This window comes from Urocitellus parryii, chromosome 6, assembly GCF_045843805.1.
Source record: "Urocitellus parryii isolate mUroPar1 chromosome 6, mUroPar1.hap1, whole genome shotgun sequence".
NCBI lineage: Eukaryota > Metazoa > Chordata > Mammalia > Rodentia > Sciuridae > Urocitellus > Urocitellus parryii.
The window spans coordinates 159,429,183-159,456,985 of record NC_135536.1 but is presented as its reverse complement, the minus strand read 5'-3'; the positions used below and the strand labels follow the sequence as shown (position 1 = coordinate 159,456,985).

The following is a 27,803-nucleotide window of genomic DNA, read 5'->3' as shown; positions in this document are numbered from 1 at the left end:
AAGAACAGGCTTGCTGATAGCCTCAGAAGATAAGAGTAGTGTCTCCCTCAGATCAAAGAGCAGATATACTTAACTGTCCACAATAAAAGGTCCAGATTCTTGTCCACAATAAAAGATCCAGATTCTCCAGATTCCCTTTGATACAACCCACCAAGTATGCAACTATCACATATCCCCCTGATAATACCCTGAGGGAACTGTGCTCAGGGAATGGGAAAAAGTACTTTGGTTATTGCTATTGATCTGAACACTAAATTGTTCTTCATCTTTGACCTCAGAAATCTAAGTCTTTTGTCAGCATCCATGGAATCATGACGACTAGTTAACTTGTTAATTTGCAAGTAGAACAAAATCTCAGATCCTTCACAAAATTTGACAGGAAGCAGGAATATATGACTTGCAGCAGAAGTCAATTAATATAAATCAATTCAGAAGCAGCTCAGATGAGATAATTAGTATGACAGAACATACTAAAAGTTATAATAGCAGTATTCCATATCTCTAAAAAGCTAAAAGAAGTATTTATTATGTTAATTCATGACATGGAAGATATCAAAAGACCCAAATTGAATTTATAGTGATGAAAAGCAGTGTCTGAGGTAAATTACACTTAATGGAAAAACAATGGCAGAGAAGACACTATAGAAGAAAAGATTAGTGAATTTGAAGATGTAGCAATCCAAATTGAAACTATCCAAACTGAAACACAGAGAGAAAAAAAAATAGCTGAAAAAAATGAAAAGAGCATCAGTAAGCTATGAAACAATGTACAGGAAAATTCCAATTATAGTAATCATAAATTAGAATGTTGGAAAACAGGTATGGGAACAACAGATGGAAAAATATTTTTAAGTAAAAATGGATAAAATTTTCAATTATTTGATGAAACTATGAATCCACATATTCAAGAACTTCTAGGGCCCCCAAACAAAATAAAGATAAAGAAAATAATTCTAGCACATCATAATCAAGTCAAAACCAGAAATAAAGAGAACAGTATAATAAACAATGAGAGAAAAAGTACAAGTTAGACAGGAAGAAAAAATAAGGATGAAGAAAATGTCTCATTGAAAACTACAATTGCATTTTTTAAATGTGGATGTGGATAAATTTCACAATGTAACGATAAACTGAAGAAGTTATGAACACATGTGTAGATCATCCTCACCTTACAATAGAGTTACATTCTGATAAACTCAATGTGAGTTGAAAATATGTCAAAAATGCATTTAATACTTCTCACCCACCAAACAACACAGTTGAGTCTAGTTTACCTTAAATGTGCTCAGAACACATAGTGGAGCAAAATAATCAAACCAAAGCCTATTTTTCTAATAAAATAATAAATATTTCTTGCAATTTATTAAATACCTACTGAAAGTGAGAAACAGAATGGTTGATGGGTACACTTTCACAGCATTATCAAGTCAAGACATTGTTAAGTCAAGCCATCATAAGTTAGGGACCATCTATGTATCATAGAACTTAATTGATATCAAGTTCAAAAATCAGGGAAAAAATAACATACATTTAGAAACATATTTTGGTAGTAAGACAATAAAATCTAGGTAGTGGTTACTCTGTTGGTTAAAGCTTGGTGTTTGGGGAGGAGGTACTGATTAGGAGGGAGCCACAAGAAAGACTTCTAGGCTAAACAGTTATTATAAAAACATATTTTGTTAAATTTCCTTTTGTATATTTAATTTGGTCCTATATATTTGTGCATAACTTCTTATATGTATGTCACAATTTTATTAAATAGTTAAAAGAGGAAGGAAATGAGGAAGGGAAAAAATTATGAGGGAAGAAAGGAATCATTAATGGCAGAGGCTACAAAATAAAGACTAAAGTGTGGCACAGGGAAAGTTGCACATACAATTGACTTTCATAGAGACTCAAAAGCTAAAAGTTCTGGGTTATAGATTCTAACAACATAAAGCTTTAAGAATATCCTTGATACATGTAGATATGTAGATAATGACAAATATGAAGGAAAACATGTTAAGTTTTAAAATTCCTCCAAATGCTCATATTAAATATGTAAGTATATTTAATAATGCAAATAATAATAATAAAATGTATCTAGCAATGTAGCCAAATCACAATGTATCAAATAAGATGACAGAAACACAAGCAAATAGTTATAACAGTAAGTATAATTAAGTTACTTTATCAAGTATGAAAAGCTTTCAGATTGAATGAAATTCAATAAAATTGTGACATTTTAAAAGGATAATGTTAGAAAAAGTATATTTGGGAGATGAACATCAAAAGAAAACATGAAAAACTTCTTTAAAACTATCCAGTTAGAATTCTAGCCAAAAGCCTCAAGGGAGAAAGAGTTGGTTATCTTATATTGATAAAAAATTCAAATCCCTAATTAAATATAACAGTGATGGATCTTTGTCAGATGATGGGGCAAGATACAATACAAATAAAAACCTGTTGGAAATGGGATGGGGAATTCACAGATACAATATAATATTATCAGCAATGAAAGAACAAATGGACTAAAAACGACGTGGAATGTTTTTAAAATGTGGTTAACAGTGTGGTCCTGCTGTAGGAGTAGACAGCTGATCAATGAAACAAACTGAAGAGTTTAGAAATAGACCCAAGTAGATCTGGGATTTCAGTACATATTCTAGCTGACATTTCAAAGACAGATCACTCAATAAATGGCATTAAGACAACTGGTTGGCTATTTGGAAAAGTAAGTTGAGTCCCAACCTCATTCCTTACACCAACATAAATCCCAGAAGGAGCAAAGATTAAATGTAAAAATGAAACTATAAAATATTAGAGTAAAAGAACCAAAGGTTATTTTTCAGCACTAAAGAGAAATGAGCTATAAAGCCATGAAAATACATAGCATAAACTTCCATGCATATTACTAAGTGACAGAAGATAATCTGAAAAAGCTATACACAGTTATATCACATTCCAGGAAAGGCAAAACTCTATAGAGAGTAAAAAGATGAGTGGTTTCTGGAGTTCAGGTATAGGAAGAATGAATGAAGAAAGCACAGAGGAGTTTTGGAGCACTGAAACTAGTCTGTATGGTACCATAATGGTGGGTACAAGTCAATTATAACTTACAAAAGAAGAAATATAATAATTGCAAACTTGAAAATGATGGTCCTGTTACTTCTAGAAATGAAAATAAAATAGGGATGTGCTATCTTCTCTTTTTGAATAATTGAAAATGCACACAATTGGTGGAAATAGGGTTTCCAGACACACATAAAAGGCATAATAGTCTGTCTAACAGTTTTGGCAAAACTTAATAAATGATGAAAAGTTCATACTTGGATGGAAAAATTATGCTGCAGGAGTTTAAACTCAATTAACACCCAGCAAGAGCATGGAGATATTTATTCACAAAAATGTTCATTGCAACATTGTGCTTAATGGTGCCTGTGTGCACATGCAGAAAAAGAAAATATATGAAATTTCATCCAAAACATAGAATATTGTACATATTTTCAAAATAAGGTTTCTGGAGAAATTGTCATCATGGTAGATGATGCTCATTAAAACATGGAATAAAATGGCAGGAATCAATATATTATACTCATGTGTCTGTATAAATGCATAAATATGTGTTTATGAACACATATACATGTCTAATATATATAGATACACATGTATATAGACACAGAAATTAGTATGTAGGGATACAAATGTATGCTTATGTATATGTGTGCATATATGTATATGCATGCATACACATAAGAGAAAGACAGCAGTTCACAATTTTAAAAATGTCCACCCCTTAGTTGTAAAAATAGCTGTTAAGTCTCAATACTTAAAATCACAATGGGAATTGGAAAAGATTTTGATTTGAATAATAATAAAAATGCTACATACTAAAACTTGTGGAATGCATCTATAAGGAAATTGCATTTCTTGTTTCTTTCATAACTATAAGAAAAAAAATAATTTTAGAAATAATTTACATTTAAAGTATAAATTTTAATGGACCTATAAGAAAACCAGGAGTATCTAGGAAATAGTCAAATTCTTGCTAATCTAGGTTTAACTTTTGCTTTTAATCTGGGATATTTTTAGGCATGGTAAAAGAGAAATTTTGAATATTAGCAGCAATCAAGTTTCAAGCCTAACAACAACAACAAAAAAAGGCACATTTTCCATTATCTCTTTAAGAGAAGCATCAAAGAAACAGCCTTTGTTCTTAGAAAAATTTGAGCATCTAATAATCTGCCAACAATAAAACTAAGTTGTTGTTGCTTTTGTTCAAAAGCAGTCCATTTGCAAAGTGAGTTTAGGTTAAAACCCTAGAAATGCTTAATTCTAGACTGACATCCCCAGACCAATTTTTATGCAAATTAATTAAAGCAAGAGCTTTAGCTTGAGCCAAACTTAATTACCAGGCCTTCAAGAAACAATCATGTGATCTATTTCTAAAGCATAATGAATGGATTTTTGGATTATCTGTTCTAATGGTCCCCTCCCATTAGTATGGATGATTGAGTTCTCTGTATGAAAAATATATACATAAACTGTGGGATCCTTTGTGCTCTTTTGTTTCCTCTGCCAGGAGGGATTAGGTCAGAGGACTGTAGGGGGAATTCAAGCAGACAGAATATAGAGAGGCAAACATAAAGCTTGCCCCCGTGGAGCCAAGAAAGCAAGATGGAATGTGAAATGTCTGAGTGCACAGAGGAGAGAGCCAGGTGGATTGGAGAACCCCAGCAGCATCATCAATACACAGCGGGCGCCTGGGTGCAAGCAAAGAGCTCACACATACCTTGCCTTCAATGTGCCAAATCTTGTCTTGGCTTGGGAATGAACAAACATGATCATTCTTGAATTTCAAAAATGAGCACTTCATTTCTTCCCTCAGTTTTTACTAACTTCGTTTTAGAAAAAAAAAAAAAAGGGAAAAGAGGAAAATATATGTATTTCTATTTTGAGTAATGATTGATGAAATGCATAAAGGACACAGGTGAAAACAGATCAGAAATAGAGACAAGTGAAGAGGGCAGGGGAGAGAACTGATCCCCCAAAAGCTCTGAAATGGCCTGTCATCTTCAAAGTGAAGTGTCAGGCCTCACAGTCCCCAAATCCCTGGTATTCATCAACAGCCTCAGACTGCCACCTCAGGCAGTCCCACCTTATCATCAGTGCCCCAGGCCCTGTTGAATTGTGATCTTCTCACTCCTGATTGAATCCTTCTGCAAATTTATCAAAAGCTTCATGGAGACAGTCAGGAATGCAGACTGTGTCTACTCCCTGATTGCCCTACTCTCTCCCTTCATTGTACAGACAAAGCCAAATCACAAAGAATGAGTTAAAGATTGCAGCTTGGACCTTGGTATAATGATTAGATGTGATAGTCACTTCCCCATATTAGCAATGATAGACAGCATCATTCAATAAATAGTGGAGGTTCCCTCTTAATATCAGCCACCCATAAACAAACACGGATGTGCCTGGACACTTCACCAAGAAATATAGGAACCTAGGAGATATTCTAGTGGCACATTCTAACCACACCCATCTCCCCCCAAAAAGATGATGAACTTGAGGGAGAAGAAAAGAATATTTTTGCAAATGGGAAAGAATGCTAAATGGGTACAAAGGCAAAAAGAAATATGTTTAGAAAATGATGAGTATTTAGTATAGGGAGAACGCTAGTTGATTTTGCGAAAGACACAAAATTAGATAGTCAAGAAAAACAAGTTACTTAACCAGTTAGTTTTCTAGAATTCAAGAATGGGGACTGAGAAAAAAGGAATTTGATTTGGCTACATGCACACCACACACACACATACACACAATTTCATCACAAATGCATGTACACACCCATACAAGAGAAAATTTAGCCAGAAATGTTTCTTCTATGATATCACTGAGGGCTTTTTTCTCTACCTTTAAAGCTTTCTCATCGTAATTATTAAATTATAAAATGTTCAATTCTTATAAAATATATGATAGCAAAATGAAAATTCTGTAACTTAAAATCCTGCCTACCATTCAAAGGTAATCAATGTTGAAATCTGAGATAAAAGACTTCCAGTTTTTTGTCTGCACTGATATAAATATGAAGAAAGGCACATGTGTGTGATTTTAAAAATCAAATCGTTTCTATTTTAAACCTCATAATATATTTTCTGTCCTGTTTATTATCATTTCTCATTCCCTTTTGCTCACTATCTCTGCTTCCTTCGTGTACTTTCATTCGAGAGTTTGATACCTAAAACATCAGTTCGTTTATCTATAGGGTTTTTCTCTTCTATAACATCAACTATAGATATTAATACTGTCACTACACTTTTAGGTTAATAGATTTTTTTTCTTATTTTCTCACTCAGTTTCCTGTTCATCAGTTCACCTTTTCATTTCCTCATTCATTATTGCTCATAGTGCCAACAACAAATACATTTTCTGTAGTTTTTGTTTTTCTGAACACATCTTTTATAAAAGCAGTTTTCCTTAACATAATTCTCTTATGTTTCAATTTTTAAATACCCTTTTTGGATAACTGGAAATAGCCATCATGGTAAAATGTTTCTCAGGAGAAAAACTGAAAATATGCCCTTTATTTTTTTGTGTGTGTGTGATTCATATTAGTATCTTTCCTTTCATCCAGCCATTTTGATGTCTAACTAGTATTAATTTAGAGAAAATCTGGAATTCAAAAACTGGCTCAATTTTTTTTTTAATCAGAAAAAATTAGGTTGGTGTCCTCGCCTCTCATTTCTTGAGGCTGATTTTAGAATTTTACATTTATCCTTATTAAGATTCATATTATTTCACTTAGTGTATTGTTTCAATTTTGATTTTGTTGTCCAATGTATTATTCATTCTTCTTAGTTCTCTGTCATGCTATAATCTTCTAGAAGTGGTTTTATCAAAAAGTTGGAACCCTGTATTACATCTTCTTAGAAAGTGCTCATTCAATATTTAATGCCTGTGATGTGAAACTATCTACTTTTTGAGGACAGCACTCTATCTTATTTAAAAATCTACTCCCAATACCTGACATAGTTAGCATTTAATGAGACTCCATACGTGGTTAAGTTTATTAGCTTTACCTCACTGTGACCAAAATACCTAACATAACCAAAACTTATTTTCTACTATTCATCAGCTTCACATCTGGGTTCATGTTCAAGTGAAATGAATACATAGTACAACAAAGGACCTGTACAAACGCTTTTTAGCAATGTTATTCATAATAGTCCCAAACCAAAAACAGTTCTTACATACAGCATAGTATATTCAGACAAGTAGAATAATACATATCAATGAAAAATAATGACCACTTTAAGCATGAAGCAGCTGAAATTAATTTCACATACCAGACAGCAGGTCTTGCAAAAATAAGACACAAAATAGCATTTGTTCTGTGTATATGAAAAACAACAACAATAAAAAAAACTATTGCTTGTTGGGGGGCATCAATAGAAGGAAGCCACAGGTGCTAGAAATGCTCTTCCTCTGGGTGGTACTTACTCATAAAGATACATGTGTATTTATGTAAGGAGTCATTTAAGCTGTACACTTAACAATTTGTGTATTTTACTATATGCAAGGTAGACCCTACTTTACAAACTCAAATGCAAAAAGATATTTTCCAGTCTAAACAAAAATAAAAGAGATATTTGTGGTATTTGTGGTGAGATATACCTGCCGCAGTCTGGCTGGGCACAAATCACGAGCCACCACACAGCTCTGTAGGTTCAAACAGCAATTCTTTATTCCGGATCTCACACCAGCCTCCACACACGTTCAGGGGCAGTCTCGTTCTGCCGCACACTTCACCTACTCCACGAGGCTTTTTCCAAAATCCCATTTGAATCTCACGAGAACTCAACGGGAACAAGCAACAGGAACACCCTAATCCCAGCAGCAATAATCTTCAACCTCAACTTCCCTAAAACTCCTATTGTCACGCCCTAAACCCAAGGATGGAGATAATACACCCTAATCCTGGATCCACCCTGGTGATTGAGCAGGGTTACCTTTCTCAAACTCACAAGCAAGGTCGCAGCAAATTTCCAAGGCAAGTCCATTTAACATGGGGTACACTGGCAAGGATTACAATGCGTCACACCTACTTGGTAATGGCCCTCAGCATCTCCCCCCTTCTGATTAATTAAACAACAAGCAATGTGGCTTAGGACCGTGCCTGGTAGGTTGTCCAATTCAACATGTGGTTCTTACCCGTCATGGGAGAGCTGACCTTTGGGCGTCAACTTCCTGTCTTAGGTTGAATCCACTGCAACCAGATCAACCCGTCACTGACTACCGGTCCAGCATTCAGCCATGCTTGTGGATAGGCCTAAGCACCAGTGGGGGGGTAAGGTTCTTGCCTCACCTCTGTTGGCCCCCAAATTTAACCTAGGTGCCAGTGGGGGGGGTGAGGTTCTTGCCTCACCTCTGTTGGCCCCCAAATTTTAGACCATCACTAGTAGAAGGGAGGAAGACACAGAAATGCCAGGACACCAAGCCAATTGACGGCTCCTTTGGAAAAATTGCGTCACTGGTGACACCATCAGCAAAGATGCCAGCATTACCACAATTCGCTGCACCAGACAATAGTTCACAATGCATGCAACTGATATATAATCCAGGCAAGTTCTGCAGGCAGTTCAAAGTGGAAGAGTCTATCAATATGTCCATTTCCTCCCAAAGTAAATCAAGTCCTTGATTGAGCATTACTTGTTGAGTTATATTCATTGATGCATCAGTTTATACAGTTTACTGTGATCATAGAAGCTGTAGTTTGGTTTTCTTAGTCTTCACAGGCACTGGGATGGAGATGGGAATTCTGGCAATGATTTTAAAGAGACATTATCCTGAACAGAATTATTAAATATAATGAAAAGGAAAAGTGAAAGTAAACAAACAGATCTGTTAATCACTTTTAAAAACAATAGCAAGCAAACAGATCTGTTAACCACCTTTGAAAACAATCATTAACAGCTGTTTACCTAATTTAGATTAAACCACTTAAATCACGTGAATAAAAAAAAAAAAAATTCGGATCCATTTTTTCATGAGCGCTCCTCAAATAAAAATATGGACATACACACATACTGACATGCAACACAAAACAGTACACACATAACATACAACACATAAGACAATAATAAGTAAAGGCCTTGTAGCTATACCTAAGTGAAATCTCCATTGCAATGTTTAAAAACTCCACAGTCAAAAAATAAAACACAGTCAAAAAACAAAACTGATCAGAAAAACATTAACCTAGGTTTGTATGAGCTCAAAAAATAAAATAGAACTTTATGATGTGGGAAAAATGCAATAATAAAATAGATATTGAAAAAAAGCACCGTGGTTAATCACTGTCGCAGATGTAAGAATAGCCAAGCTGGAGCTCTGGATATCAGCTGTTATGGATTTCAGTCAAATCATCTTCTTTTTCTGTAGAAATTGTTTTGGTTAACCTCTCTGGAATCCAAATCGGCTGCTGTTCTCCCTGTGGGAACACACAAACGGAACCCCGACTCCAGACAATAACTGGGTCGGGACCTTTCCATTGTCCTGTTAGAATATCTTTCCAAAGTACCTTAGGCTTATGTACATTTATCGGATACATATGTCTTTCCACAGCATTAAGTCCTGATGAATCCAAATTTAAAAAGTTTAGAGTAAAAAAGGGTTATTTTAAGTTTATCTTTGGGGGATATATACCCCTTTAAGATCCTTTTAAATTTAAGTCTTTCAAAAGCATTCTGCCTTAGTTTTAGAATTACTTTAATCCTTTTAATTTTTAGATGTGGTTTTAAACCATAGTTGTCTTAGCCTTTTGCATTTTCTATCTGAAATACCTTTACTTGACATTTTCAATCTTATTTCTATATTCTAGTTTTCTTCTAAGGTTTTTATATTTACCCTTAGTTGCTTTTTTCCTCTCCTAGTTTTCTTGTTTCCTATTTTGTGGGTTTAAAATTCTTGTCTTTCTACATCTTTATTATCTTCCTATATCTTTATCTTTCTATATCTTCTCTCTTTTTTTTTTACCTTTCTGTACTTCTGTTTTTGAAGTTTTCCACTTCAAATTTTTAATCTTCTTTATCTAAATCTTTTATCTTATTATCTTCCAGTTTTCATGGTTTTTTTTCATCATGAAGGCATCTTAACCACCTTCAATTTAACCTTTTAAAATCTTTTGTAACATACTTAGACATTTTACAACTTTTTACTTTACCACAAAGATTATCTCATCTCCCTCTTTTTAGTTTAATAAGTACATTTTAATAGTTTGATGAGTAAAGCAATCTTTTTTTTTTTCCGCCATGAAGGTATCTCGACCACTTTCAAATTAATCTTTTAAAGCCTTTCAATTATCATCTATACTGTACTTTTAAATGTACTTTTTTCACTACCTACAGCTTTACTCTTTAAAACGAGGCTTAGATTCTGTTTAAATCGCTTAATATTAGTTTACATGGCTGCCCTTCAACCAAAGGCTCTTTTTTACTCCATTGAGAAGCTTTGTCTCAATCTGCCATGTACAAATATCTTTTTCTTCTTTCTTCCTTTCTTAAGCTTTTAAAGTAAGTCTAGTTTCCTCAAAATCCTTTTAAATGGCATTTGACAACTTTTTACTTTACCACACAAAAATTATCTCATCTAGAAACATTTCTTTTTCCTTTAACCTTTTATATTAAAATATATTTCCACATCTTAAATATTTTTATATCTCTTTTCTAGCTATTAACCCTTTTTATAAATTCACATTCTGAAACAACCCTTATAAAATTACTCCACTTTAATAAGATGAAATACTTTCATGTTTTTTAAGGTACTATTATGCTGTAATTGAAACCCAACTGAAACTTCTTATACTATTTGTATATAAATTACACATGATAGAATCTTAACACTCAGTAACCTTGTTTCAGCAAAGACACAGACCAAAGCAATATTAAACCTTTTTCCATTTACCAATTTATGCAAACACACATAATGTTTAAATATATTACCTTATGGAACTTAATAAGTAAAGAGTACTTGATTTCATATTTAGTGGTTGATATTTTAACACTTTAGCTTGGTAATTAATCAGATGTCTGTAAAAACCAAGATCTTAGACAAGCGTAATAAACAGAACTAGCCATCTCTTTCTTGTTGAAGAAAAATCCTTCTACAGGATACCATGATGGTCCCATTGATATACTTAATAACTCGTCTTTAAAAAGCCATGGGCCACATTTTTGTATTATATCAACATATGTCCTAGCTGTTCTTGGTCTCACTGGGGTGCCTCCTTCCTCTAACAATTTCTCTTCCTTGGAGGCGAACAACTTCAAACCTTGAGTCAACCATTTTCCCCAGTTTGCCTGAGAAAGTTCTAGGAACAGGCAACTTGAAATAAAAACAAAATAAATCACAACAAGAACACATTGTTTTTTGAAATGGTCACCCATTTTTTTTGCTCTCCTTCAGGAGCGAGCAAATTCACTTACCCCCAAGCTTCAGACATCCCACGTACGGACCACCAAATGCCGCAGTCTGGCTGGGCACAAATCACGAGCCACCACACAGCTCTGTAGGTTCAAACAGCAATTCTTTATTCCGGATCTCACACCAGCCTCCACACACGTTCAGGGGCAGTCTCGTTCTGCCGCACACTTCACCTACTCCACGAGGCTTTTTCCAAAATCCCATTTGAATCTCACGAGAACTCAACGGGAACAAGCAACAGGAACACCCTAATCCCAGCAGCAATAATCTTCAACCTCAACTTCCCTAAAACTCCTATTGTCACGCCCTAAACCCAAGGATGGAGATAATACACCCTAATCCTGGATCCACCCTGGTGATTGAGCAGGGTTACCTTTCTCAAACTCACAAGCAAGGTCGCAGCAAATTTCCAAGGCAAGTCCATTTAACATGGGGTACACTGGCAAGGATTACAATGCGTCACACCTACTTGGTAATGGCCCTCAGCATATACCTAGTAATAGATTTTGAAAGCAGAATGTGGATCACAATATTTACCTTACCAGGACAATGTGATGATTAAGGATAATAGATGTGAAGCATCTAGACAAAGTCTGGTATTTTTTATGAGATCATTAACTGGCAGATACACTTATATCCCATAGACCAGTGCTTCTCAAACTTTAGCATGCACACAAATCTACGGAGATCTCATAAAAATGTCGGCTTTGATTCTGCAGGTCTGGAGTGAGGCCTGAAATTCTGAATTTTTAAAAAACCTTCCACATCATTCCATTTCCACATTCCCACTGACCATAATTTGAGTAGCAATGGAAGGAATGGGGAATTTTCAGCAGGGGAAAGATCTTGATCAAATTTATGTTTTTAAAAACCATTCTACTATTGATGCACAAAATGGATTATAAGAGAATAAGATGAAAGATCCAAGAGACACATGCTGTACCCCTGGTGAGGAAAAGGAGAAGAGGAACGTAGTATGGGAAAAGAAACATTCTGCAGAATCATCAGTACTTGGGATTTCATTGAACTTTAGCTAGGAGTAATGAAAGAAAGTTATTAAAGACAGCTTGAGGTTTTATCTTCAATGATCAGATATGTAAATATGCTTTAGTTTTAATAATTTTATCAGATCCTTTTGATAACAATTGAGCTCAGGAGGAATGGATGTCATAAAAAAAGACTTTTTTTCCCATCAGCGTCACATTAAGAGAGAATGAATCAAGGGAAAGTAATATAGAGGGTAGTTTAAAGACAGTTGTATCAAATGGGAAGATAAAGGATGAGGGGCTGTGTATATCAGCATTATTACAGTACCAAGTGAGCCCCAAAGTTTCATTAGACAACAAGGGTATGTTGCATTTATGCCTGGCCCTGTTTGTCTTTGCTCTAAATGATTTTATTCCAGGATCTAGACCGATAGAGCATGCTTTGTTAGGAGCAAAAGAGCTGGAGGAAACATGCAATGGAGCTTAAGCTTCTACTTAGATGTAGTGTACATCACATGTCTTCCAGTGGCATTTTGTAGACCAAGTCACATGAACAGGCCTGATGTCTATGGGGGTGGCAGCATATACTTTACCCAAAGAGGCCTATACAGGTCACATGGTAACAGTTAGGAAAATATAATCCTCTTACAGGAAGAAGGAGGGACAAGTTGAAACAATAATGCTGCCTATCCCAGGGATGTACCCAAGCAAACAACCCAAGCTTCTCTGTGTCCCTTTTGATCCTATAACTCATCTTAGCTCTGGATTTTTTTTTTAATTCAATAGTTAAATACCCTCAATACAAAATATTTCATTAGCATGAGGCAAAATAGACACATTTCTATTTCCTCTGTTAATGAGAATTTAAATGTTTAAAATGTTCAAGGGGAGGGGAAGGAGAGTAGCCCGGGGGAGAGGAAGAAAACTGAATACTGAATAATCAGCCTTAAAGTAATCAAGAGTTGACTGAATTCTCTCCTGATCTTTCCTATATCTAATAGACGACTTCAGAGAAAAGTTGAGCTGTTACATGATCTATTCCTGTGTGCTCCCATTACTCAAGTTTTTAATGCTCTGTTGATTAAAAAAAAAATGCAATTGCAAGTGACATTTTGATTTTTTTAGAATCCTCAATATCGAAAATATTTATTTCTTAAAATGTAGTTAAATGTATGAACCAAATAATAATTACAACAACCAAAGAGGAGACTTGTGGGCCCAAATTATCTCACAAAAATTGATATAAACTTGATCATTTGAAAAATGATATTGTTGCCCTCTGTTTCAGTTCAAAACTGTTCTGTATCTCTCCATGCATGATTGAAGCATTTTCAAACCAGGGATAAAGCTATGGTCATGCATATCACATTTCTTTTATTTTTCAATCACTATTCTTAACAGGAGAAGAGAACGATTCAACAAAGAATGAAACGAAAATTGAGACAGAGTCCCAGAGCTCATATATGGAAACCGAAGGTACTGAAAACAGAATATATTGTTATCAGAGAATGAGATGAAGCTGTGAACCATGACATCTATATATAAAGTGTGTGTGAGTGGCGTGCATGTGTGTGTGAGGCAAGAGTCCTGGAGGGTGACAAACAACAGTTTACTGCTTTTTGAGCCTCCTGAAACTTGAAGGAATGAAGAACAACTTTAACCTTTCTATGCTGTACTCCCTGTGTTTTGTCAATGATGCCAACTGCAACATCCCTGAGTCTCTATTGGCCTCTTTCTATTTAGAGCTTTCATCAAACCCAGAAGATACCACGATTGTGGAGCAGCCAGAAGTGATTCCACTGACAGATGACCAAGAAGAAAAGGAAGGTGGAAAAGGTAGGACCGCTCTTAAATAAACCCATCAAGAGTAGAGAGCTTCCTTGTATTCCTACCCAGAGCTCAACTATCAAAGTTATCCTCGTGCAATCGCAGTCTGTAAAGGGGGGAAAAGGAACATTGCTTTAACCTTGAACCTGCCTTTGAAACTAGAGTAAAATTTAGATACTTGTAACATCTTTTTTGGTTTTCCCGCTTTTCAAACAGAATGAAGATGCTTTTGTTATTCATTGAGGTTCAAGTTAAGTTTTTAAAACTCTAGTGTTGAGAAGATCTGTAAGAAATCAAAATTATGCACTACTGGGAAAAATCCTAAAAAATCTGATGGCTTTAAAAACATAAATTAACCTTTTGTATTGATTTCATTCTGTCTTCCTTTGCATGGTAGTGATTAAAGAAGCAATTTATGTAAAATACACTCATCATCACATGAACCTTCCAATTTGCAAGCTTCTCCTGATAATCTTGGGATACAATAGTATTGAATACTGTTTTTAAAAATGAGTGAGGTTATAATGATTTCTGAGGATTAATGAGGAATGAACACTTTGAAAATATTAAAGTAATATTTAGGGCAATAAGCCAATATAATAGAGTGAAGATAGGAATCTTTTATAAAAATCCGTTTAAAAACTATTATCAAAAAGTTTTGTATTTATTGAGGAACTTGAGGAATGCAATTTTTAAGAATAAAGCAATCTCTTTTAAAAAAAACTCATGAAATAATTTGTCTGCTGCACTATCTCATAAATCATACTGTTCTTAAATAGGTATTTGGAAAGCAGTTGCAGGGTGATAACTTGATAGACCTTGTTTATAGAACAGTGTGATCAATTTTGCTTCCAAATTAAAACACAGACATGATCTCAATTGTAAAATCAGGTCAATAGCAACTACAGCTTCCAAATTATGAACAATTCTTGGCAGGGGCATTGATACAGTTTAATTGCTAAACTAACTTAGTAATTGTGACACTTTTCAAAAATTTTCCACTGTATTTGTATCACAATATTCTTCCACATCTATATCTGTATGGACGTTTTCTCTATTGCAAATCCTAGTGAAGCCTCATGCCACCATGTTCCTGGCAGGCCAAGTGAATGGTACATTTGAAGTATTTATGTCTGACAATGATGAAAGAAAATTAATGCAACCTTTACTCAGATTCAGATACATGATATAGTTCCCTTTGATTCTAATCCTAAAATGAAAAACACACATTGTGTGCCCATTTACTTAACTTTTCATTGCAGAAATTATTTGCTTTGTATATTGCGCCTGAAGAAATGCAAATGAGTTAAAGAACATCAAACAATGGGTACATTTTCCTCCTTTTATCTTGACCTGTAAACGAAAAAGCTCACATTTACAGTTCCCTAGCAGGGAACATTTCTCCAATTACTGAAAAGTTAAATACCTGCTTTTCCTCCCCTCCTTATAGGTATGCCAGTCCTCTTCTGTATATGATGGAATGGCAGGTCAAAATCTGCTACGTGTTTGTAGTGACCTTAAACCTGAATTTCTTTATCAAAATGTGACTTTTTACTCTAAAAGAGCAATACCAGTTGGCTTATGTTAACCATGTTTTCCTTTTCTGTCTTTATCATACTTATCTTGGCCCAGCTTTGAATATTTCTGCAACTTCAATTATTTCAAATTGAAATAACCTTAAATGTATGACCTCTGTCATCTTATACTTTGCATCAAAGTAAGAATTGAGAGTTATTTTGTTGTATTTAAGAAAAGTACTTGCCTGTTCCCTTTTCTGCTACTAATAATATACCACAGACTGGTTAAGTTATAAAGAAAAGAGGTTTATCTTGTCAGGTGTTTCTAGAGGTACAACATCAGGGGCCCCCATCTAGTCATGGCCTTCTTGCTAGTAGAGCTTTGGGTGGCACAGGACATCACATGGCAAGAGACAGAGAGCATGCAGGTGTATGTGTGTGTATTTTGAATAGAGCTATAGGATTCGATCATGAGGGCTCAACCCTAACAACCTTATATGATCTTAATCACTTCCCAAGGTCCTCACATCTAAACTCCAGGGTCCGATTAAACTTCCACCCATTTAATGCCTCACAATGGAGATTAAATGTCTGTATAGGAAGCCACATGGGATATTCAAAGCATATCCAAACCATAGCAGCACCCAAAGGAAATGAGGACAGAGTAGATTCATGGTGCCCTATAGTAGTTCTTCTACCAGTGACAAGTGAGGCGACCTTAAGTCAGTTATTTCACTTAATTTCTTTCAAGTTCCTCATCTGTGAGATGGTGATGACAAAAGCAGCTGTCACATATTATTGTGGTGACATTTCAAATAGTAACATGTAAAACAGTTATAGCAATACCTGGCACAGAGGAAGCATTCCATAGTATTTATTATTTAACATAGTTTGATAGAACGATGACAAAGTCAAAAGAATCTACATGCAAATTTCCCAAGTTTATTCATTCATTGTTCTTAAGTATTTTGAATCCATAAAAACTTCACATAGTCTACATCAGCCTTCAGCAACTAATGGTCCTTCACTTTTGATTGACAGTACCATCTTATGAAGGAAGTTTTGATATGGCTATAAACCTACATTATTACCTATTTTATTTAATACAGATAGAGCAAATAATAGAAGTTGGAGTTTGAGGCAAATTTTTCATTTATAAATTTCTCCTTGTCAAGATCTCAATCTCTTCTGTTTAAGAAATGATAATAAAACCATAATTTCTATTTGCAATGATGTCATTGAGCTATTAGTGAATTTGCAAAAGAAGCATAGTAAATAAATTCAAAGAAATCAAATTTATTTTGCTTTCTTTTGATTCATATAAAGTCTTTTTCAAAAACATTTTGAGGCTATCGCCCCAGGTTCTGTGTATATTTGCAAAGTAGTCTCCTAATGGAAAGTTGCACAAATGTATTAAGAATTATCTATGAACAAAAAAATGAGTATTCTATTACATTTGTAGAAATGTTTTTATAGCTCTAAAACTATTGGTTCTCCTTTAATATGAGAATCTTTCTAAGGAGAAAGAAAATGGTTTCTTAAAAAAAAATTCCATACCAGGAAAAACGTGTAACTTCTTTCTCTGATTTTGCAGCATTTTATAAGATTAGAAAATGTAGATAATCTTCAGGACACATCTTCTATGGCTCCCAGGTGTAGGAGCACAGATGTTGCAACATTAAGTTTTGAAGTTAGCTCTACCAAAATATGGATTTTAAAAAGAAGGAAAAATATTCAGCAGAAGTTCACGCTGATAAAATTACCCAATAGCATAATGGACATGTCCCTGGGAGACCTAAAATACAAAAATTTCAACTGGCATAAAGCGAAGTTTCACATATGGTAGCTTTTCTCATAGAGCCACATCGCCTCTTCCTAAATGAGTCCAGTTTTATGCTTCCCAGCAGGATCTGCAATACATATAAATCCAGTAGAATAACATCTTTTAGGTTAATAACCAAATAGGAAAGAATTACAGGAGATCTTCTCTAAAAGGAGTCTCATATTGTAGTATAAGATCTATATATACAGTTAGCATTCAAATGTTTTTCATAAGATTTTTTTTCTAGTTGAATTTAGAAATTTTTGACATGGAATCTCAACCGGACCAACATTGCATTATTATTATACAGCAAAATTTCCATTTATGTTTTCTTATGAATATACATTGAGCTTTTACTCCACCTGTTACATGTAATGCACATATTCATTCCCAATTATTTTTTTGTATATCAGTAAGCATAATTCAGAATGACAATATTTTATCTGTTTACCTAAGGCTGACCAAAATGTTGACGGAGGTTTAAGATATATCATGATCTAAGGTTTTCTTGGCAATAGATGGATCTAGACAGGCATATGAGCAAAAAGTTAAGGGCAAGCCAATGACAAGTATATTATCGTGTCATTAGGCTTATGTTTTGGCAATTTACCAGCATGACCATTGGACAAAGAGCCATGGCTTTTATCCCTGGTTGTGTGATTGCTGGCAATTCTTTAACCTCTAAGAATCCATGTATTTAAGGTAGCTATGAGAGACATAAACCAGGCAGTTAATATTCTCCAATTTTGTTAAGTTTGCTCAAAATGGCAATTCTGAAGAATCACATTCTTCATGAAACAAGAATGATGACATGGAAGCCAAGGGTTATTAATACACTACGAGCTGAAGTCTTGTTTTTTTTCCAGTTTTATTTATGTTATTCTATAAAGTGCAGAGGTACCTTAGACCAGGCAAATAGGTAACCAGATTAACCATATTTTATATAAGAACTCATTTACTCATCATTAGTTAGCTAATTATCCCATGAAGGTACTTAAAGAGGGAAATGCCTTTGAGCTTAAATTAGGTTTACACACAAAACCTGGAACCAGACTAGATTTCCATCATCATCTCTTTAGTTCACATGGGAAACATCTTTCCTCATAACTCCTCTGGCTACTGTTTCATTTTTCCATGAATTCATGGTACATGAGCCTCTTCCTCTTCTCTTACCAATCAAATCTGTTAGAGAATTTATCCTGTCTACAAAACACCACTGTACAGTGCTAGGTGTTTTCCATTATTGATGGGATTCCTGCATCGCTGACAAAGCTTTGAAAAGCAGTCTCTGTGCAACAACATAGCCATATATAGGATCAATAATATTTGGGCTTTCATATCCAGCCCATGTTCAGTGCTACAGAGAATCATAGTGTTTAGCCATATGTTCGATTCATGCAAAACATTGTACAAATTTGAATAATAAACTCTGCTCAGAACTGGGCTTGATTTCCATCACCATCTCACATCTTGAGTAATAAATTAACTTACCAGAACTTTCCATCTTCAGAAAATCTTACTATCACCCATCTTTCTAAAGGAAATCAATTTTAGCAATACTGCATTTTTCACATTAGCAGCACTATTATTTAGTTTCCCAGGGCAGTTTCCTTTTCAAATGATTTTTTTTTCTGGCCTTCTTTCCTAATCATATTTTTTAGCTGAAATTTGTCAACAAAGGTTTGTTTTAAGGTGTAAGTTAAATCAAAAAGGCTGGGCCCTGTTTGTGCTTTATGAATATTTAAAAGTGTTTAATGAAATTCCCTGTATTGGTTAAACACACTGAACATAAAAATTACTAAATTTTAAGCTAAAATGTTTAAATTTTCTACATATCTTATATGTATGTAATATAAGTCGATATAGAACCAATTTACTCAAATTACACTGTACAAAGTAAGAACTAAGTATAGATACAATGTTTAAATTATTTCAACATGATTTTTAGATTTATTTATTTATTTATTGTAGTAGCACTAGGGGTTGTGGATTGAACTCAGGAGCACTCTACTATTGAGTTACAACCTTAGCCGCATGCCCAACCCCTGTCTTTTTTTTTTTTTTCCCCTTAATTTTGAGACAGTGTCTCACTGAATTGCCCAGGCTATCCTTGAACTTGCAATCTTGTGTCAGCCTCCAGTTATCTGGGATTATAGGCATGTGCCACAGGGCCTGGATAAATTTATTTTTGGAATATTAATCTTCTTTCTGTTTCACCCTCAAACAAATATGTAACTAACCTATAAACTAGCAGAAGAATGCAAAGTCTATTCACTGCTATAATAATACTGATTCACATAGTAAGTATATGTATATCCATATATATGTATAAACATATGTAAATTTAGACTATATGAATAAAGTTCACTTGTAGCTACCTCACAAGGAAGTTATTCAGCCCCCTTGAATTTGTCCAAATCCTCCAGCTTGCTCTGAGCATCTTTTAAGATCAAGAAAAGATATTGCCCTGAACCTCCATCTTACTTGTTAGAAGGAATCAACAGTCCCCTTTGATATCTGAGAATTCTGTTTCATCCAATCCTGAGCTCCAGGTTCCAGCCTCTGGTGACTTCCCACTTTGGGCCTTTGCATTTCGTGAGAGTCTCTAGTCCTCATTTTGCTGCCCACTCAGATAGTCCCACCTACTTGGACACCTCACATCCCTCCTGAAGTACCACACACTCAAAGATGTGTGTGAGCTTAAGTGAATGTTAAAATCAAAGGTTGTCATTAATTATTAGTCCATCCCCATCTGGAGACTTTTCAGAGATCATCTCTTCTAATAACTCTCTAGTATCTAGCTACATCCTGAATCTTCTCTTATTTGATTTCCTCCCCTCTTTAATCTCCCCACCCTCAGTTTCATTTCCAGTTAAACTTCATCTCATGTCTAGATCAGTCTGGTCATGTCCTGAAGTATATGATTTTTACAATCATGTGGCTTATCAAAGTAATTTACAAAAGCCAAAATTCCCTTAATGTGGAATTCTGACTTCAAATGCTGAACATTTTTTTCCCTGACTGAAACACTAAAATTCTGCAACTCTGTCCACAAATTACCTGAATTCTTATCGAAACTAATGAAAACAATAACTTTTATTTGCATTCAAACGTAATTTTGTTTTATATATGCTACATTTCACATCCTAGAATTTAAAATTAACTTCCTCTAAAGTAGTTAGTATCACTATTAATATTTGGTGATTTGTTCATTATATTTAGTTTAGTCCCTCTGACATTATAAAATGCTAAATTGTAATTTTCAGAGAGAGAAAATCATGACTGCCATACAAATATAAAACGAATATATGTAAAATATTTTATTTAAATCATTCATTAGTGAGGAAACCAGGAAGATATTAAAATCAATTCAAAATAATATTTGACATATGTATATATGTAACCCATATATATGCATGTAAAATTAACTATTTATTTATGGATATACTTATGTATATATACCTAGTACATATTTAATTAGGAATTCTGAATATATGGATATATACCCAGTACATATTCAATTAGGAATTCTGAATATATCCATTCAAACACTCACAATTCAGGAGCACCAAAATTTTCAGAACTGACTTTTATCACATAGGACAATAAAATGTATCCTTTCTTTCCACCAGACAAAATTCACCTTCATTGCTCTGAACAAATCTCGTTTTCTTTATCACAAGTTTTCTGCAAGTTAACTTCTACCTCTATAGATGTGTGAGACAGTCTAGTGAATAGAAAGGAATAATATACTCTTGTAGAATCAGATGATTCCAGATAGAAAGATGGACAATACCCAGCATTCCATTGAAATGACACTCAGGGATGTCTTTTTTCCATTGTCAAATCTTAGACAATTTTTCTTAACAGTACACTGAAGGTAAAATCGACATTTTTACCCTTTTATCCACCTCACTTTATTCATTGTTAACTATTTGACACATTTAACAGGCTGTGTTAAAATACTAAGATAATATTGGGGTAGGGTAGGAGCCATCAATTATACCTGAGATTATAGCTTACTTGCTTTCTATCATTTTCTGCAAATAACTGCTATCCTATAGATACTGTAAGCTATGCTATATACACTTTGCTGTACCCATACACATACCACACACTGTTAAACTATACACATATTGGAGATGTAGATGCACTTCTATGATGCATCAATTGTAAGATGGACCATTGTTTATGAATTAAGACTTTTTAAAAAATCTCAGTAATTGAAGTAGAACCACCATTCTACTGTTTCTATGACTTTGAATTTTTTAGATTGAACTCATGAAATTATACTATTTATCTTTCTCTGTTTACCTTATTTGACTCAGCAATATACCCTCAAGATGCATCCATCTTGTCCCAAATAGCAAGATTTCCTTCTTTGTTATAGCTTAATGACATGCTGTGTTTGTATGTTCTATAATGTTCTATTATATATCACATCTTCTCCATTTATTCATCCACTGATAGACATGTGGATTGTTTCCATGTCTTGGCTATTATGAATGATGCTACAATGAACATGGAAGTACAGTTGTTGAGCTACACATGGATGTGTAAATATGTTTATTTGTACACTACAAGTGAGACTTACATTTTATTGCAAACTAGAGATCCTAATAATAACTATTTGTAGTGAAAGACCATTTAAGGGACAGAACTAACAAATGCACTTCTAATCTATAGCATAAGTGGGCTAGGCAGGTAAAGATTGGAGTAATATGGATGTGTAAATATGTTTATTTGTACATGCCCAGAAGTGGGATTGCTGGATCATAGGGTAACTAGTTTTAATTTTTTTAAGGAAACTCCATGCTGTTTTCCATAATGGTGATACTAATTTACTTTCCTACTTACACTGTATAAAGAGTTTCTTCTCTTCACACTAATACTTGTTAGCTCGTGTCATCTTTATAATAGCTATTCATAATAACTGTAATATCATCTCAGGGTGGATTTGACTTGATGATTGGTGATATTGAATACTTTATCATGTACTTCTGGGCTGTATGTATGTCTCCTTTGGAGGAATGTCATTTCAGATTCCTTGCCCACTTTTTAAACCAGATAATTTATTTCACTGCTATTTAGTTGAATAAATTCCTTGTGTGTTTTTTTTTTACTTAAAAAAACAATTTTTATTTTTGTTGTTCTTTTCTATTGTTTCTATATTCTCTTTATATTTCATTAGAGATTAATGATCTCTGCTCTAATCTTTATTTCTTTTTTTTCTACCATTGAAATTGGTTTGTTCTTCTTTTCTAGTTTCTTGAGGTATAATTAGGTTGTTTAATATCTCTCTCTTTTTTGTTTTCAGAATGTAGGTCCTTATGACCTTACATTTCCCTCTTTATACCACCTTTGTTATATCCTGTGAGTTTTGATATGTTATGAGTTTTGTATTTGTGACTCAAGATTTTTTTATTTCTTTTTTTAAATCTTTTTCTTTGACCTATTTGGTTGCTCAGGGGCATTTGTTTAATTTCCACTTATTTTGTGAATTTTCCAAAAATCTTCCCATTATTGATTTCTAGTTTCATAGCATTATGATCAGAAAAGATGTGAGGAGAATATGCACTCCACTGCTAAGGGATGAAATGTTCTGTATGTCAGTCACATCAACTTGGTCCACAGTGTTTGTTCAAACCCACAATCTCCCCCATTGACTTTCTTTCTGAATGTTCTAGCTATCATTGACATTGGGGTATTAATGTTCTCTGTTGCTGGCATATTGTTTGTTTTACCTTTCAGTTCTGTTAGGACTTATTTTTACATATTTAGATGCTCTGATGTTTGGTACAGAACTGGTAAATATCATACAGGACAATTAAAAATCTACCATTGTTATATCTCTTTGATTAATTGATCCCTTTACAATTATATAATGACCTCCTTTTGTTTCATGACTATTTTTTAAAGTCTGTTTTGCTAACATAGAGCCACTCTTGCTCTCTTTTGACAACTCAAGCTGTCAACAAAAGCCAGAGTGGTGTAGGGATGTTCTCAAAGCAGAAGTACATAGGAGCCCAAAGCTGGGATGGGACCATATAAGGACTTCCTATATCCCAAGGAGTGTGGACCTGGAGTCTTGCTGGCAGCTCAATGACAGTCATATGGTTTCATCATCAATTCTTGTGTTTTTCATGTTAAATCACAGACTCTAGTCAGTAAGGACCATAAAATATTACATTTATTGCATTTTCCTGGCCTTTGGTATAGGAGGACTCATATGTAATTACATGAAATCCAAATTTCAGGGCCCATAAATTAAGTTTTATGAGAACATGCAAAGCTTAAAACATTTACTACCTGGATCTTTACAGAAAAATGTTGCTGAGCCCCCACTTATAACATCTGAATGCAGCCCAGATTCCCCTGAATCTGAACTCCCTCATTTTGATTCAAGAGCTCCCAAATTTTGAAGTCTTTAGCAACACACATAGACACATATGCATGAACTTGAGATGTTTCCCTTGAAAGACAGATTTATTCCTACAACATTATGCCCTTCTGTAGGCACACTCTGTTTGCAGAGCTCCCTAAACTGAAAGATTGGAAGAAAATAACTTCCTCTAACGTCAGCCTCTGTGAAAAGGGTTCCAAAGCAACCTGTCTTGGGTCTCAAGCTTTTCTGGCCATAAGTAGAATCAGGAAACCCCTATAACTCAGAAGCCTGCTCTCTTACTTTGACTAGGCTTTATCATCTTGCCAGTCTAATTTCACTTGGCTCTTTCTCTCTTAGAAATAAAGTTTTAAGTTCTCTTTGAACACATTTTCTTTTCTTTGGCCACTCTTCATAAAAGGGAGTTAGTTCCATCTACTTCCCAGTAATCTGATCTTGGCTTTTTTTTTTTTTTTTAAGCATACTACAAGTGAGACTTATATTTTATTGCAAAGTAGAGATCCTAATAATAACTATTTGTAGTGAAAGACCATTTAAGGGACATAATTAACAAATGCACTTCTAATCTATAACATAAGTGGGCTAGGCAAGTAGAGATTGGAATAATATGGATGTGTAAATATGTTTATTTGTACATTTTTTGTAAAGACCTAAATATTGTACATGTATATAGTTTGAAAAAGATAACCAAATGCAGATACTGGCTCGAGTAGAAGCTCAACATTTATTTAAATAAAATAAAACTATTTTATTTAAAGTAAATAAATAGCACAAAACTATTATATCAGCCAGGCACGGTGGCACATGCTTGTAATCCCAGCAGCTTTGGGAGGCTGAGACAGGAGGATCACAAGTTCAAAGCTAGCCTCAGCAATGGCAAGGCAATAAGCAACTCGGTGAGGCCCTGTCTCTAGATAAAATACAAAATAGGACTAGGGATGTGGCTCAGTGGTTGAGTGCTCCTGAATTCAAACCCTAGTTCCAAAAAAAAAAAAATACTATTAGGTCATGTTTTGGCTGAGATATTTATTGAATGTAGATTTAGGTTTGACCATTTCACTTGACTCATCAGATGCAAGACCTTCCAAAGTACTTATTATGTATAGCAAAGGTATAACCCATTCTGATTTGGATTTCAAGTGTAAATGCTCTTTTTCTCTCTGCTCTAGAAGGAAACTCAATTTCTTTTCATTACTCTTTATACATCAGGTGCCTTCATTTCAGCACAGTATGTAAAGAGCAGGTGGTATAGGGAGTACTTTGAATGTTAATTATTTTTTTCATTTATTTCACTGTGAGGATTTACCTTTCAATTTGTTTTTATAATCAAGATGGAAACAATTAAGGAACTTGCTGCTCGAATGTTTCACTACATTTATTTTATGACATCTGCTGCAATGATCTAAAAAAAAAGGAAAGAGGAATGTAAGCATTTTAACAATAGCAAAAGGTCTGGGTTGATTATATGTGATTGCTTTATTTCATTGTTAATCTTCAAGGGAAATTCTGAGATCTATCAGTCATGTTTCTAACCCATAAATATCTTATTGTTAGAACTTACACTTTTAATATTAAAAGCACTTCAGTTCATTTCTCGGAGATATTGTCATAGAGTATTTGCCTTGGTTTTAATTGAAACTGTTTTTAAAAAACTGCAGAGAAATAGGAAAGAAAAGGGGAAAAACAGATATTTCAACCTCTGCCCCTTTTATTTGACAATGCTGGGAGTTGAACCCAAGGCCTCATAGATATGTCTTTTTAAAGACATATCAAAGGAGAATGTTTTTTTCTGAATTATTATAATTAGTTCCTTAAATATTAGTAGAAATTCACTTCACCTGTTCTTCATGTTTCATACACTTATAATCATAGCACATATATATTCAGGATTATGATTTACTTTGTTCATAATATATCAAGTTAGAACCTATAATATCGAGGTAAGGGAGTATTTTTTAAAAATTAATATAGTCAATATTTTTCATTGTGTTACCTTACTCTTGTCTTTCCCATTATAAAATATTATAGAAAACTTTATGCAATCAGAAAATATAACTTGCATAGGATCTAATTTTTATTAGGATAAAAACTAGACTGAATATATAATATAAAATTTGTGTCTCTCTGAGCATATGAATATGTATATTTTATACCTCCAAACCCTTTAAGAGATAATCAATAAGTAGACCTTAAGTTATCTCTGACAACACAGGAAGATATCAAGAAGATATCTTATGATTTTATCACAAATGATAAATAAAAATTTCAGTCCAGACATCAAATATGGGATTGAAGTTTACCATTATTTTCTAATTATCTAAAGTAGGCCAAATAATAATTCTCCAAAGGCATTAACATCCTAATTCTTGGAACCTGTGAATATAATACATGTTGTGTTTGCAGATGTGATTAAATTAGGGCTCTGGAGAGAATTCTGAAGTGTCCAGGTGTGCCCAATGTAATCACACGTGTATCTGTAAGAGAGAGAGAAAGAAAAGCAGGAGGGCCAGACAGGGAAGGAGGAGTATTGATGGAAGCAGAGGGAGAGAGAGATTGATATTTGAAAATACTATGCTGCTAGCTTTGAAGTTGGAAGATTAGAGCCATGCGACAAGGAATCCAGGTGGTTTCTAGAAACTGGAACAGGTAAGGAAATGGATTCTTCTCTACGGTATTAAGATGAAAGGCAGCTCAGCCGACATCTAGATTTGTGCCCACCAAGACCCATTTCAGACTTCTGGCCTCCAAAACTGAAAGATAAGTTTGTGTTACATTAAGCCACTAAATCTATGTTAATTTACAGCAGCAAAAAGAATCATATATTACCTCTCCCTGTGGTTTCTCCTGGATAAAATTCCAGACTTGTTTCAATAGGTTCCTGAGAGGGAGAGGGGAAGAGAACCCAATATCTTTCTATGTTTTACTTGGGAATTACTATAAAATTAGCCTTTCTATAATGCATCCTAAACTAGTCAGTGTTTTTGCTGTGACATCCCTTTGTAATGTCACTCTCTCTTAGTCACACAATTAGAATTTAGCTCCAGTTAAACTTATTTCCTGCGACCATAGTAAAAGCTGATAGAATTCTTATACGTCTAGGAGGTGAGAAGAATAGAAAAGTTATTAGGGAAATAAAGAAAGGGAGGAGAAATTAATGATAGGAAGAAAAGAGAGCAGGAGAAACATGGAAAGAAAACTGGTTTCAATTTTCTGGTCTGGAACAAATAATAAAACATCAAACCAATACTTTTGAAAATGGAGAATATATAAATTTATACCTAGCAAACTTTCCAAATTTGCCTCTCTCTGACTGTAATACCACAAAATTGGAGTGCGGATGTTGATCCTAAGAGCTTTCTAGTAGTTACGGCTAAACTAACCACAAACTGTACAATGGCTTTCAAACATAGGTATGTCCAAGAGTTTAGTATTTGAAATACAGATTCCTGTGTGCCATCCCCAGAGATTGATACAGTTGGTTTTGGTGGGTTTGGGAATCTGTTCTAAAAAGTGCCAGGCTGATGGTGAAGCTACTATTGTTGACATGTTTGGAACAACAACACCACTCCTAGTATTTTGCATCTAAATTCAAAACATTCCTTCTTAGACTTTTCTCACTACCTTATCTTGGTTGATGATGAGGTATCTGAACAAAGCAAAAATGACTGACAAAAGAGGTGGAAGAGTTACCTTCTTCTCAGTCACCTTAATTGCACTTTCAACAAAATTCTCTCTCTCTCTCTCTCTCTCTCTCTCTCTCTCTCTCTCTCTCTCTCTCTCTCTCTCTC

The 27,803-nt window shown here is 34.3% G+C and overlaps 1 protein-coding gene across 1 annotated transcript in view; it reads left to right on the top strand.

The window, feature by feature from the left end:
- Macrod2 (mono-ADP ribosylhydrolase 2) overlaps window positions 1–27,803 on the top strand; it is a 1,937,146-nt gene that overhangs the window by 1,860,393 nt on the left and 48,950 nt on the right. The window contains exons 15-16 of the mRNA XM_077800161.1: window positions 13,848–13,922; window positions 14,190–14,282. Of these exons, the coding sequence (XP_077656287.1) occupies window positions 13,848–13,922; window positions 14,190–14,282 (168 nt within the window). The remainder of the gene's footprint in view (window positions 1–13,847; window positions 13,923–14,189; window positions 14,283–27,803) is intronic.